Source organism: Paramormyrops kingsleyae, chromosome 4, assembly GCF_048594095.1.
Source record: "Paramormyrops kingsleyae isolate MSU_618 chromosome 4, PKINGS_0.4, whole genome shotgun sequence".
NCBI classification, from domain to species: domain Eukaryota; kingdom Metazoa; phylum Chordata; class Actinopteri; order Osteoglossiformes; family Mormyridae; genus Paramormyrops; species Paramormyrops kingsleyae.
The window spans coordinates 39,899,577-39,914,024 of record NC_132800.1 but is presented as its reverse complement, the minus strand read 5'-3'; the positions used below and the strand labels follow the sequence as shown (position 1 = coordinate 39,914,024).

General features: G+C 47.1%; 1 protein-coding gene across 8 annotated transcripts in view; it reads left to right on the top strand.

The window, feature by feature from the left end:
• Nucleotides 1-14,448, top strand: part of LOC111849745 (lethal(3)malignant brain tumor-like protein 4) — a 51,939-nt gene that overhangs the window by 20,286 nt on the left and 17,205 nt on the right. For all 8 annotated transcript variants that reach the window (XM_023822901.2, XM_023822899.2, XM_023822897.2 and 5 more), the window contains exons 14-17: nt 1,035-1,137; nt 7,620-7,793; nt 8,608-8,772; nt 10,354-10,427. In XM_023822901.2, coding sequence (XP_023678669.1) covers nt 1,035-1,137; nt 7,620-7,793; nt 8,608-8,772; nt 10,354-10,427 — 516 coding nt within the window. The remainder of the gene's footprint in view (nt 1-1,034; nt 1,138-7,619; nt 7,794-8,607; nt 8,773-10,353; nt 10,428-14,448) is intronic.

Genomic DNA, 14,448 nt, shown 5'->3' with positions numbered 1-14,448 from the left:
GACGGCCATGAAATTTCCTGCCAAAACAACTCTGCATAATGCAGGGATATGTTTTGTGTGCGTTTACAGTTTATTTGCATATGTGTGGTCTGCTACTTTGTAAGAATAGCTGTTCAGGAGACAAGGATCTGATTGCAGGCTGCAAGACAGGGGTGGAATGAGTAGGGCATGCTGACCAATCGGAGCACAATGGGTTCATCGGAGGTGGGGCTTAAAGCTGTGACAGAGCATTTCAGATAGAGAATGAATAGAGATGTAAATAATGGTTTTGTAACATTGAAACATGTAAATCTATTTTAGTAGACCCCCAAAAATATAATATGAAAATGAGCTTAATATGGCCCATTTAATGATTTTTCTTCTCTCCTGTGACACAGGTGTCTAATTTGTACATGACATTCTGCTGTTAGTTTGTTCTCACTGTCTGTGTGAACTAATTAGTTTATGACTGTGCAGTTATATGAAGATCTGTTGGCTACAGGGATTCCATGTTTCACAACTTTGCCGGTGTTTAATCGGATTGTCGTTGTCAGTGTTGGTATCTGTCACGAGCACACACAAACCCTAACCAAAAAGGAGGTTTTTTTTTCTTTTTCCTTGTTCTGGGGGCGTTTTGCTATGCTTTCTCAGAATGAGCCGTAAGATTGACGGATGCTGCTGATTGGGATTGTGTTCAGAGGCGTTTCTAAGGAGTCCTCTGTCCCACGCTGAATGTATCAGGATTTATCTGTACAGACAGCTGAAGCAGCACAGACTCACTCTGTTTTCCACCGACCCCTTGTACACACTGGCTGTTTACTGATCTTTTACCAGCCGCTCGTTAATCATCCCACTCGCAGTCGGTCAGAGTGGGGAATCAGGGTCACTGTATTGACGTGTTATATCTGTTGAAGCCGTGTGTGGATCATTCATTAACTAGTACTGGTGACGCTGGACCTAAATGTGGTGGTTCACTTGTCCCTTTCCACACCTGTAGAGTCTGCAGCTAGTGTGTTGTGTGTCTTCCATTAAACCTCTCTCTTCCTATGTTTCAGGACCCTCTGACCTCAAGCCATCGTCCAATCAGGGAGTGTGCCCGACCCCGGGTTGTCGGGGAGTGGGTCACATCAAAGGGGCGCGGTACACGGGACACCACAGGTTAGTGACGTGCCTCTGTCATTGATGTCAGCCATCCCTGCCCAGTGTCGGGGGTTGTGGGGTCTCTACCCTCCTTTAAGGTGTCCTCACGTGGTGTGTTTGGATCATGTGTTGGGACCCAGGGCCGAGGCCCGGACTGTGGGATTTACACCTAATAGGAGGGGGACGTGCAGCTGGGATCGTGGGGAAAAAGAAAAGCGCCTCAGTGTGGTGGCATGTGAGTGCGCGGAATGTGGTCTGGCCGCCTTCCACAACTTGGTATTTTCTGAATTACACAGGAAGAGCTATTTTTAGCTTGCGGCCATTAACAGTCTACTTGAGGAGAGTTGAGTTACCGATGTGCCTTTCTTTGTGCCGAGATGCACCATCAGCCTGGACGAGTTCCTTTTTCACACACCAATATTATCTGGGATATTTTTGGCGCTTTTCCACTGGCACACAGGAACGGAACCGTACCTGAGCCGTATCACAAAGAGAGACTAGTTACAGCGCAGTTCCACTTAGCTTTTAGCAGCTTTGCTTTGCTGTCTGCTAATCTCCACTAGCTTATCTGTGAGAATCACCATGTTTTGCAAGTTTCAAACCCTGGCGGAATTAGCATTCACTTGTGTAAATTTGCATTCCCAATCCATTCCTTTCAGTTATTCTGTAGTAAGGAGGTTGGAATTTTTCATATAGAATATGCCCTTTTTCCTTCAGAAAATCCATGCCCAGAACACCGCTATCATGATGTGTTTTGACCAATCAGATTGTAGCTTGGTTCGTTCACACTTTCAGCCCTGCTAAGCAGGGCCTCATCAGCGAGGTTACGGCTCAGTTACTTTGCAATGGAAAACCACCGCTTCGAGGTACAGGTCCGGTGTACCTTGGGTATTGGTGGCAGTGGAAAAGCACCATTTGTTAGGGGTGGGTTTTCGTTCATTCTGACCAGCTCTGATTATGAAGTGGTTGTGTGCTGCCCCATATTTAACAATAGACACTTTTTGAAGTAAGACTGGCTTGTAAAATTGGTTATTATTATAAGTACAGTACCAGTCTGGTCAAAAGTCTGAACACACCTATTGAGAATCATTTGTTTTTCAACAAGGTAATGAACCTAAGCAAATCTTGACATTATGTAAGTAATGTATTATGGAACATGGAAAGAGAGAGAATGCTGGGACAGATGACCTGGCTCCAATCCCCCCAACCTGAACCCTACAGAGCTGCTTTGGGATGAGTTGGATCGAAGAGTAAGAGCAAGGTAGCCAACTTGTGCCCAGAGCTTGTGGAATCTCCTTCAGGACTGTAGGAGAAGCATTCCAGGTGGCTACATCTGGAAGCTGGTTGAAAGAACGCCAAGAGTCTGCAATGATCTCTGAATGAAAGATGTCTAAAGTTGGAGAAAATTGTAAAAAGTTGAAAACTTCTGTTTGATATGTATTCCTTCATTGCCTTGAGGTTTTTTACTAGGTGAATAGCATAAAATAGACAAATACATTAAAATTGTGTGTCCAGACTTTTGACTGGTACTGTAATATTTTAATTTGATCATTGTCTTGTCACTTGCTATCAACACCGTACAGATTTCTTTCCCCTGGGGGGAAAAAAGAGACAGATCCCACATAATCAGACACAATACAAAGCTTCTGTCTTAACCTCTGTCTTGCTTGCGATGGCGGTGAAAAGAAAAATCATTAAAAATAATTTCTCTTTCTGTGTTCTATAGAACTGAGCCAAATTAAATATCCAGATGTTAATTATTTACTTTCATTTACACAGATTTACAGTTTGTTACCTAGGCATTGCGCTGACGCTGGTGTCAAGTGGCGAAGAATATTTCATGGCTGACACAAGGATGCCTGCCTTCATTTTCATTTCAGCGCATGGATCTGTGTATTTAGACAGGATTTATAGCGTGTTTGCGGAATGTCAATGGGCTGTGTCTAATAGCTCCTCAGCCGAAGGCGTTTGCCCGCGATTAACTCGCCAGATAATCACGATCGCGGAGGCCTCGCATCAGAAGGGCCTTTCAGATGCCGCAGCACGCGCTGACGGATCACTCTCAGCGCCACCTGCTGTTTCACTTTTTCTCCTGTGGTTTTTCCCCTACAGAGTAGAGAAATCTTCTTTCTCCTGGAACCAAAACACTCCATTTATCGAGAAGATTTGGGGTATTTAGTTGTAATATGAGATCTAGACCCTCTTTAGAGGCATGACGTATCTGGTCTATGTAACTCGTGTGCAGTCTGAGTGTAATCTGAATATGTTTTATATCATTGTGCTGTGCCTATCAGAAGGTCTCTGGTTTTGGTGCCGGTGTGAGGTACTTGACCCCTAATAACTACAGGGATTGTCTGTATCAAAAATGTTCATTGCTTTGGATAAAAGTGAGACAAAAATTAAAATGGAAATATTGATATATCTTTAAAATGAGATTCAGGAATCTATGCCTGATAAGTTAACAGTGAGCCTTGACACTGTAGGTATGAAATGTTCATGTAATTTGCAAGTAATTTGCGGTGTGGCTCCACGTGCTTGTAAGTGATAAACATTAAAGTCTGACCAAATAGCCCAATAGAAGCAGAGACTTATGTTCGTTCTCACATCGGTGCTCTCAGGAATAGAAACGCGGCCGAGGAGCGTGAAAGCAGCCCCAACGTGGTAATTTTAGCGCCACCATCAAGGAATCCAGGCTCCGCGGTCTATTTCTGAACTTCCATCTTTGTCAGCTTATCCCCGCTCAGACTGCGCTCTCCGGGCCACTCGTTTCCAGGACATGCCACGCAGAGCCGCAAACTCACCAGAAGGGGGCGCCGTTGTCTAACCCGGGTGTCTGGTAGGCGAATGGCGGTTAGGCGGAGAGTCACTGCGGAGTGCTTAGGCACCCCCATGTGCACGTGTGCCCCCGGACGCCCTTACGGGCAGGTTTAGGATCACCCACCCAACAGTCGCTCCTCTGCGGCCAGTCTTTGTTCATCTGTCCTTGCGGGAAAAGGATTGACCACTTGAAAACCCCCAGCTATGTCTCAAAGCCATTGCCAAGTGATGTAATTCTCATCGACCTTCCAAGGATAATGAGTCTCTTCACACAGCTGGCGCGCTTTAAACGATATGCTTGTTGTGTTTAGGTAGGAACGGCGCAGATTACCATGGGATTTTAGCAGTCCTGTGACTGTCGTGCAATCCTCAGGAGGCACTCCATCACATGACCAAAAATATCCGTCTTCTGTTGACAGTTATAAAAGCAAAGGCTGTATATTTTGAGCCAGAGGGAAGAGACCAGCAGATGAGTGGCTGGCGGCCGATTGCTTGCGGCCTGACAGCCTGTGAATGCAGGGCTCACTTCCTGTGATGTCCCGCTGATGTAATCTTTAGGTGCCTCGGTCCTGCTGTCCCATCGGCTCTGTCACTGAGGGGCCTATCGCCGTGTGACGCTCCCGCCACTCTCCTTGGCCTCCCTCCCTTAGTCAAGTCGGCCCCCGCCTCTGCTGGTGGCCATGGTGATCCCGTGGCCTTATCTTAATGTCAGTAATTGGTGGGGGGTCTTTCACATCCGCTGTGTGTGCATGGCTTTGTGTGGGCTGGGGCTTGTGTGAAGTCATCCCTTAGTCCAAAGTGCCCCCCCGCCACCCCCCCCCCCCCCCCCCCCCCCCCTATGCTGACTGCTGGTCTCTGTTTGCAATACACAAGCAGGGTGGGGTGTTCAAAGCTGAATTTATTGACAATACAAAGATATAAATGATAACCAAAGTTTCATGAAATTTATGCAATATTAAACCATAAGTAAACTCAATAATAATGATTTAGGGCAGCTTTTTAAATTTCTTTTCTTTAGTCATGAAATTGCACTTTTATTATAGTTTTTCTGTTGTTGGAATTTGTGCTGTGTTGGCCTGTTCACAGCTGTGTAGGAAAAAGGCTCACTTTATCAATATTTAAGAGTTATTGTTTAAAGATAAATTATAGTAATGATTCCATAAGGTCAGTTACCTCCCAGGGTTCATGGACATGAAGTGAACTGGTAAATCCGTTGATGGATGAGTGGGTGGGTGGATGGATGATCGATGGCTGGAATGATCTTTCTGTAAAATAGTCAAGAATGAATCACAAGAAAGGTCAGCCTCCTGTGTCTAATGATTGGTCTGTGCATTGCAAAGTAGTGTATTGTTGTATTTTCTGGACAAAACAGTATACGGCTGTGAGTGAAACGAAGAATCCTTTTGCGTGTGACACTAAGGTTAAAATAGCACTTTTGCAGATGGGTGCTTGTGGACTGTTTTAAAGGTCATGAACACAGGTACCTGTACACTCTGCAAAGTCGCCCTGGACAGGGCCGAGGTATGAGCAGATCAAAGCCACGGAGAAGGTGATGTCAACTCCCAGCTGCAGCTCGGGAGTGCTGTCATCGCCATGGTGACCGGTCTCCGGTCTTTGGGAGGCTGTGGCAAACTCCAGTCCTGGCAGGATGCCCTGTTTTGACGTGGCCCAGCTTTGTGATTTATGATAATTTGATATTTGCCTGAAAATGATGCCCTAATGCATGATACGTGACAACTGCCCATGGGCACCCTGGAATCTGAATGTGCTCTGTTGTGTGATGTGAGATGACTGTCCGCGAGCACCCCGGAATCTGAATGTGCTGTTTTGTGTGATGCGTGACGATTGTCCGCGAGCACCCCGGAATCTGAATGTGCTCTTCTGTGTGATGCGTGATGATTGCATGCAAGCAACCTGAAATCGGGATGTGGTTGTATTTTACCTGTCAGACTTTTTTTTTTTTTGCCTTTATATCCGTTAGCCGATTGCTCTCCGGATCAGTCTGTGTCCTTCCTCCCGTCTTTCTCCAATTCCTTTGTGTAACGTGACACCCCTCATTCTGATCATGAGGAGTGGTTCATGTTATTTAGTGTCATGCCTTTGGAAATGCGTCATGCCAAAGGAGAACAAGGAGGTGAAGGCAACATGAATGCAGCCCCCCCCAAGACCCCCAAATAAATCTCTATAATGTTCTGATTTGGAGGCCTGTGGCATTTGACAGGGCAGTATTGAGGTACTCCCCATTTCCCAAAGGGTGTTCCAGCTCCACTCCTGGGTCACATGAATAAATCTCTTTGCTTCTGCATTAAGTGTCCATCCCTCCCCCTGGAGTGGGCTACACAGGAAATGGACTACAGTAGATATGATCGCGTCCCCTTTCATCATCATCCCTTTTCATGTTGCTTTGCTTTATTGCCTTTAGGTGAATTAAAGGGACGGACTCACCATGCTTGTAGATTATGACCAGTATAAATCTCCTATGGAGGTTTTTCTTACCTAATTCAGAGCCAGCACCCGCCCCTTGGGCCACTGCCGGACCCAGTGTTGGACTTTTTCTCCATCCGAAAGTAGTTCTGCATGTTTCCACTGCAACAAAACTGGCCCTGAGCCAGAAAAACAGCCCCATTGAAAAGCTGATCTCAGAATTTGGAACCGTAACGCCACAGAAAGTGAGACGAGCTATCGCATGCAAAGCTTCCGCATGTCTGGAAAATTCAGTCCATAACCAGTATATTTTTCTTTTATATCGCCGTTACTGGCAGTGAAACAACCTGCCAGATTATTAGCAAAATAACGTCACATCATATTTCTTTTTTATTCTGTGGAAAATGACATCGATTTGCTGGATTTAATAAATTATAAATGTCACATTTTGAATATATAAAACACTGTGCACTCAAGTGGCAAAGAGATCATGAGGTGGACAGTAAAGTTCAGTTTTTAGCAGACTTTCATTGCACAGTTTTTAAAAGGACAGCAGTAAAACAGCAAGTGAGACAGAGAATCCTTTAAGGAAAAAAGTGGATACCAGGCGATAGGGATGGGGTGCAACAAACTTTTTTTTTTGGTTCGGCAAACCAAAATAAAACAGAAAAGAATAAATTAATTAATTTAAAAAAAAAACTGAATGCATATGAACCTTTACTCTCACTTCCTGCTACGTCACAGTTATGTTCCATTCTTTGAAACCAGTGGAAATGCCTGCAGGTTCTCAATAGGCATTTTGTGAGAACCAGCTGAGCACCAGCACTGGCTCTGTGTTAGTGGAAACAAGGCACCAATTACTTCGTATCTCCCCCATCAATGCCTCTCTCTTCCTCTTGGACCATGGACACCCTGCCTTCATTACTTAACCTACTACAGTGTAATTTCCTCTATTCCACCTATTGGTTGCCCTGTGGACAGTGGGGGGTGTGAACAGAGTGATGAGCATGACCCAGGTGTTTGACCCAGCCAGCGAAACATGGCTGCTTCCGTGTCCCCTGAGTTCCTGAAGGTTAATGGCTGTGGGGTGAAAGGGGCCCCCAGTGGGGGGAGCTCTGGTCAGACAGTGTGCCTGCTGGGTTGTTTCTGAGGAGGCGGTTACATCTCAGAACTGGCTTCTGATTGGTCCTTCGGGGTGAGAAGCTTGTGATGCAGACGTTAACACAAGATGTACTCCTTCCCCATCCCCCCACTTGCAGTGCCTTTGGCTGCCCCTACTCAGAGATCAACATGAAGAAGGAGCTAACCCTGCCAGACCGTTTGGGCAGCGAGAAACAGGCCGTGTCTACGACTGCAGCGACGGCCCAGAAGGCCAAGGGGCCTGGTGGCACGGAGGCAGAAGAGAAACCGCGTGACTACCGCATGGAGACCAGGTGGGAGGAGCCAGCTGACCTGGGGGGAGAGCTCTGTGTAGGCAGGGGTGCTGATCTGCAGGGAGAGCTCTGTCTGAGCGAGGGAGATGGATGGATGGATTGGGTAGCTGGAACCTGTAGTTCAAGTTTCTAGTTACAGGGAGACTGTATTGATTAAAGTAAAGCACATTAATCTACCCATAATTCCACAGTGCTAGTGCTCTCTTTCTGGCAGCCCTCTAGAAACAGGTGTGAGAGAATTCCATCCCCTTTTATGTTTTTGCATTTTTGCTTTTTGTCCCTTTTGGGCAGTAGTAGCCTATTATAATGGTTTTAATTATTTAAATTATGAAGTATTAGCATCACGCAAAAGGCCCTGAGCTTTTTGCTTCTGTCATAATTACATTAACACGTGTACAGTCAGATGCGTCACAATGATGTTTTCTCCCAGAAATGAAAAGAGACTTGGGTGCCGTGTGTTAAGTGTCCACTCAGTGCTGAAAATCCAGTTGGTGTTTAGCAGGAGAGCAGCCTCGTTTTGCTCTGTCCGCAGCCCAGGCCCAGCCATGCGGGTCCGGAACTGGAAGTGCTGTCATCAGTAATTATTGTGCTCCCTGCTTATACGAGTGGTATTCCCCAAATTCACTGACTGTTTTAGGGACTCCAAGTGTTATTAACTGCAGGGATGTCATGTTATAACAAAATGTGAAATTGTGTGGAATTTTGAAAGCAGCAATAGGTAATATTTCGGTGCTTAAAAATTGCTTTGGACCGACAACACGCATTGTACTTATGTTGTTTCTTGACATTTCTGCCCCTACATCTAAAAATATAGAGCCATGCTATCTAGCTGCGATGCTGCGGGCCGCCTCCGGGGGCGCTACGCGTCATGCCTGCGGCCCCCTGCCCACGCACAGGTGAAGCGGGAGCACGGGGACGAGGCCGCTCAGGAACAGAGACCACTCTCTCCACCCGGAAAGAAGGCCAAGATTCAGGGCAAGTAAGTCAGTGACGCCTCCATTCACGGCCACCAGGGGGCAGACTATTATGTTAGCTGTTGCTTTCGGGTTGCTTGAAGTTCCGTCTTAACCTGGCTGGTAAGCAGCTGTTGTTTCTGTCTGAATTGTTTCTACTCGGACAGCAGAGAGGGAAGATTATACAAATGATTCACTTTTGAGGAGAAGAACTTTTAAATGATGTGTTGGATTCATATATCATAGCGTGTGAGCCGTGTTTTATGAAAATGCGCACAGTAGGCTACCTGCACACACTTCCTGGAGGTTTTCTCATGGAGATTGGGCCAGATTCCCTAAGGCCCCGATTTCCCCCACACCCCCCATTTTTAAAAGCCCTGAGCTCTTGATCCTGCTTCTCATCTCGGCTAAGTCAGTCCAGTCTGGTGATGTTCCGCAGCACTAGGCTCCTCCTTGCTACTGCTGACCGCCGGCCAAACGTCTCGGCCCTGCACAAGCGTGCGGGTGATGCTTTCCGCGTGCGCTTGGCTTGGAGGCTGAACCCCGGTCTGGAGTCACATCCATCCATCTTCCCACCAGCACTGACATTTGAAGTGGAAGTGACGGGCTGTCACCATGGCGTCACCGACCGGTCGAACGCTCCTGTTCCTGTGCGAATGGGAGGCTGAATTGGCCCCCCAGTGTCATCAAGCTGTCAGCTCGTGTCCGGCTTTAATTTCTGGCTGTCTGGCGTGGTTACGGCGGAGACTGGAGGGGCACTGCACCCTACCAAACGTCTTAATTCGTAACCCAGCTACTCCTTTGAGTCCATATAATTGGTAGTATATTTATTCTGTGTGTGTGTGTTATTTTGGTGTTGTAGGGACCATTTTTTTGGTCCCCCCAAGGGGAAATTCAAATTTTATAAAAATCTGTGAATGCAATCAAAAACTCAAAATGCTAGAGGACTTGTATTTTGTTTGGTTACTTATGGTTAAGGTCAGGGGTAGGTAAGGGGTTAAGGTTGTCATTGTTGAGATTAGAGTTTTGCCCTTAGAAATGAATAAAGAGTCCCCACTGAGATCTGAGTACGTGTCTGTGTGTGTGTGTGTGTGTGTGTGTGTGTGTGTGTGTGTGTGTGTGTGGATGGATGGATGGATGCAGGGATCAGTTCCCTCCGTAGCTTTGTGGTTGGCACATGAACAGCCCAAAAAGGACTTTCCGGATATTAATATTGCATTGATAATCTGTTTCTTCTTCAAAGGGGCTCAACGGCTATTGGCCGTTCCTAGCGCATTGTTTAACGACACGCCAGCGAAGCCGGCGTTAATTGTTCACTTAATGAAAGGCGCAGTCTGCTGTCAGGCATTTGAATTTCAGAGCGTTACCCCAGGTTGTGCATACATGCGATGAGAGGGGGGATGGAGACGTGTGGCTCGTAGGTTAAGGTTAGCGTTACCTAGCTATTCTCGTGGGTAACCATCGGTCATGCTCCCTCCACGGAGATTAAATCCCATCTAGGGCATGTCCTGCGTCCCAGTGAGACACTGCTGGACCGAAACGGTTAATCCCCACTTCACTAAATAATTCTCTCCTCTTTTCACCCTCCCCCCCCACCCCCCACTCAGGATCACTCAGCCGGCAAAGTATCTGAAAATCAAAGAGGAGGAGGAAGATATAGATGTACAGAGTCTGCTCAGAGGTAACTACCTGTCACGGCCGTCTGGCTGGGTACGGTAGCCTGTGTCCACACATTTCGGCTGGCACAGTCTCTGCCTCCCTCTCTGCAACGAAGGCACGCCACTGTTAGACTTAAATATGGAGATTAAGGATATTTTCCTGTATGAATTTGCAGCCCCAAGGGTTCACCAGGCCCCCAAACTTTCCGGAAGTTTGCTCTCAGTTATTTGTAATGTTTTATTTTAGACACTTACTTTGTTCTCCTCTCCATCTGTTGAAAAGAAGTAATATTTCGGGTTTTTTTTATCTAGTGTTTGCTGTGTGTGTGCTGTAAATTAGCTTGGAGCTGAAACAACCCAGGAAGGGAATCTTTTTTGTTTCGCTGTACAGAGGGTTGTGGGCAGTTTCTGTGGTCTGATGGGACACCGGACCGCGTGTAACACCAGCAGCCATTTCCTCCTCTCCCATGTTATGATGGTTTTGTTTTTTTTTCCCCCCAAAATGAAAATGCTCCCACACCCACATTGGCTCACTGTGTGAGAAGCGGTACAGTCGCCTCTTCTGGACCATTGCATGTATTGTGATTGGTGGCTCTCTGTTAGGCCCGGAGAGAAACATGGGGGAGCACACTGAGCATTAATGTTTAATGTGACTGACCAGCTGAGACCAGTTTATGGAGGAATTACTCAGTGCTGTTCTGCGAAATGAAGGAAAGGGTTGATAAATTCATTTAGAAATAAATCTCTTTTTTTCTCGTTTATGCTCCTATTTACACTGAAAAGTCACACTTTTAGTTAATGGGGGGAAAATATAATCAGTTCCGCCTGACAGATTTTAATATTACTAGTCTGAATCCCAGACTATTATTATTTTTTTAAGAATAAATTATCAGCCTTGCATAAATAACTTCACAAATGAGCAAAACTGTCATTGGTTTCCGTTACACGGTTAAATTTGCATTCTGACTGTTTCTCGTTCCCTTTTCTTGGTCAGGTGTTTTTTATAATCTCTAGCAGCAGTGAATCCCACATTTATACCGGGGGACAAAAAAAATTGATGGATCGGTTTAATCTCCTGTTTGTTTCCATGGAGAATGCTTAACGAAGATAATAGGCTCACTCCGCGTTCAAGTCGTATTGAATTGCAGCTGGAGTGATTCATACAGCAGTCGGCATTATCGCGGTGAAGCGAGATTGGCATTTCTGCATCTCCATGCCAACTATCGGTTGTATTAATGGGGAAATGTGTCCGTTTTTAGACAATATGTCATAAATAACAGCCCCTGATTGTAATCCAGGTAGCCTGAGGTGGCTGGGAGGTCTCTCTCTCTCTCTCCTTAGGACTCCCATCGCTGATTCCTGAGCCCAGACCATCTGCCGTGTTAATGTCACACGTGCTACTCTGCGTAGCATGAATAAGCGCGATTTTTGGCCACTTTTTCCATCAGACGCCATCAGGTTGCTGTAAGATGTGGCTCGTCATTGACTATTTACCAGGGTTGCTGTGATGTGTTTTACATCAAAGCCCTTTGAAGGTTTTAAGCGGTCTCCTTGCTTGCTCCCGTTGCGCTTGGACTTTCCCTAATCCAGCCACTGTCCCCCCCCCCCCCCCCCGGGAAGCGAGCTGGTCCTCTGGGGCAGTAAGTGCTGGCAGCTGTCTATCATCTGTCGGACCTAGACGGCACCCCAGCATCAGCGGGTCTGCTTCCCGTGTGCTGGTGCTCTTGGGAACTTCGGATTTACTCGGCCTGCTGTTAGAAAAAAGTATTCAGGAGGAAGATTGTGAGACAGGTAAAATGAGGGGTCACTCGAGGATTTAGGCTCCGTCCGGTCGCCCCTTGCAGGACACGTCACCGATTGTGACCCTTAAGCGCTCAGTCAGCGGCGTGGTCCCTGCGAGCGCTTCGGTCGCCCCGTGAGTCATGATCTGTGTGACACAGACGGCGGAGGCAAACGTAAGTCGACTTGCATGGCTCGTGACGCCCGTGTCCTCTGCCAGGCCCACCTCCCGTCTCCCCGAAACAGGGATCTGCCAGCCTGCCCACCTCGTCTGATGGCAGAGAGGCGGCGTCGGTTTGTCATGAAAGCAATGCAGGAAGGCACGTTAGCAGGTACGCGGGCACAAACGCCTCCCGGTTCCTGGCTGCGATGTCATATACGACGCCGAAAACCGGAACATTAGAGACGCGTCCGGCGGCCCCGCATAGCCTTAGCCGAGGATGCGGGTCTGTTTTTGTCGTAATGCATCAGTTTGCCTCCCCGCTTTGCCCACGTCAAGGCGGGGGGGGGGTCACACGACTCCCACCTCTGCTTATTCCATGTGACACGGAGTATTGAGAGGGGGGAGGTGGGGAAGGAGGAGGGGGGCTGTCACTCGGATCTTTTAAATGGAGCGTTTAAAGTGGGGGCTCAGCATGCTGCCAGTCAGCTGGATCGGCGTGATTGTGCGGCACACCTGCATCAGGCCACGCCCAGGCCATCTGGCCGCCCGCGCCCGCACCCGCACCCCCGCGGCGTGCCGTCAGCCGCTCGCAGTGACCCTCTTATGCCTGCAGAGCCAGGTTGTCAGGTGACTTACGGTTACTCGGCGGCCGTCGTCACGGTGATATTTATAGACTCTGTGTGGCCTTTAGAAATAGGTTTGCATTGCGAGACGAGGGCTTAGCTTCAGGGTGCTGTGTTAGCAACCGGCCCCCTGTGTAATAATATGTCTGTTGCCATAGCAGCCAGAGGGAGCTTTTTTTTTTTTACGAGTCAGACAGTAACTACGGTTGATGAAAGCGCCCCTCACCACCCAGAATGCACCTCCCCTTATGTTTTCCCGCAGTCACATGGTATAGTGGTAGGTGCCACCTGATCAGACCTGCCGCCACCATCCTAAACATTATGTCAGCGGCCTCTTGTGTGGGGATATGATTGAAAAGCTCTAGCGAGAATTAGTGCTAATTTAAAGCCTGGGGGGGGTGGTTGTCTGGGGGTGCTTGAGCACCTGCTTCTTTTGCCCGAACGAATAAAAATGACCCCATATTGAGGTTCTAAGTGCCCCTTCTCCATAACCGACAATCACACAAAATTTACCCTGGAAAGCCACCCCCCCTCCCCAGCCAGCAAATTTTTCCCCTAAACCACAACCCCCTCCGTACAAGCACCTGCCCTTCAAAGTCTGTGCATGATGCTGATTGCTCTGCATGAACACCCTACACTGCGATAATCCCTAATCACTTACCTGTAAAGCAAGTGCAGTGCCTTAAATGACTGTAACAAGTCTGAAGAAGGGGGTGATTGGTATCCTGAGGGTTTAGCCCTGGGTATGCATTGAAAGTGACAGTGGCATATACCATTAAACACTGCTGCTTTACCTATGCTGTAGTTAGGGCTCTTTGGAAAACTTAACATTTCATTTCAAAAGAAGGTGACTACCTTAGAACATTATTATTATTATGATTATTATTATTATTAAGGGAGTTGAAATAACAGGAACATTCTTTACATTAGCTTTGCCAAAACACACCGCTGTGAAGGGGAACATTAAGACTGTTATTTCACATTTTAACTACCAATAAAACACTTTTAGTGCTCCAGGAATCTTTGACAATGAAGGATTGCCCCATTTTTGTCTTAATGATGCCCCATTGTGTCGCCTTAATCTGCTGTAATATCTGCCTGGCTGCTGGAAGGCCAAAGAAAACTGCTCATGAACCTCGTCCTTTGACGAAAGACAAAAACAGAGTTAAGTTACTGTCCTTTACGTCACGTAATCGTGGTGCGGCTACCTGTCTGTCTGGTTTATTTTGGTTCATTTTATATTCTGGAGATTCTGGAGTTATCTGGAAAATGCTAGCATTGCTCACAAAAAAGCCCTTTTGCACAGAGCTATTAAAAAGACGCTTGCCCTGTAGGGTAGAGAGGTCCTTTAACGAAAAGCTCCATCTATTCCTGCAGCAGGAGCTCATAGGTCATTTTTGTTTTTTCATTCCCTGTGAAATTCAGGAGCTTTTGTCAGAGCCTCTTCATATTCCAGTGCCAGCAGCTCGAATCAGCCCT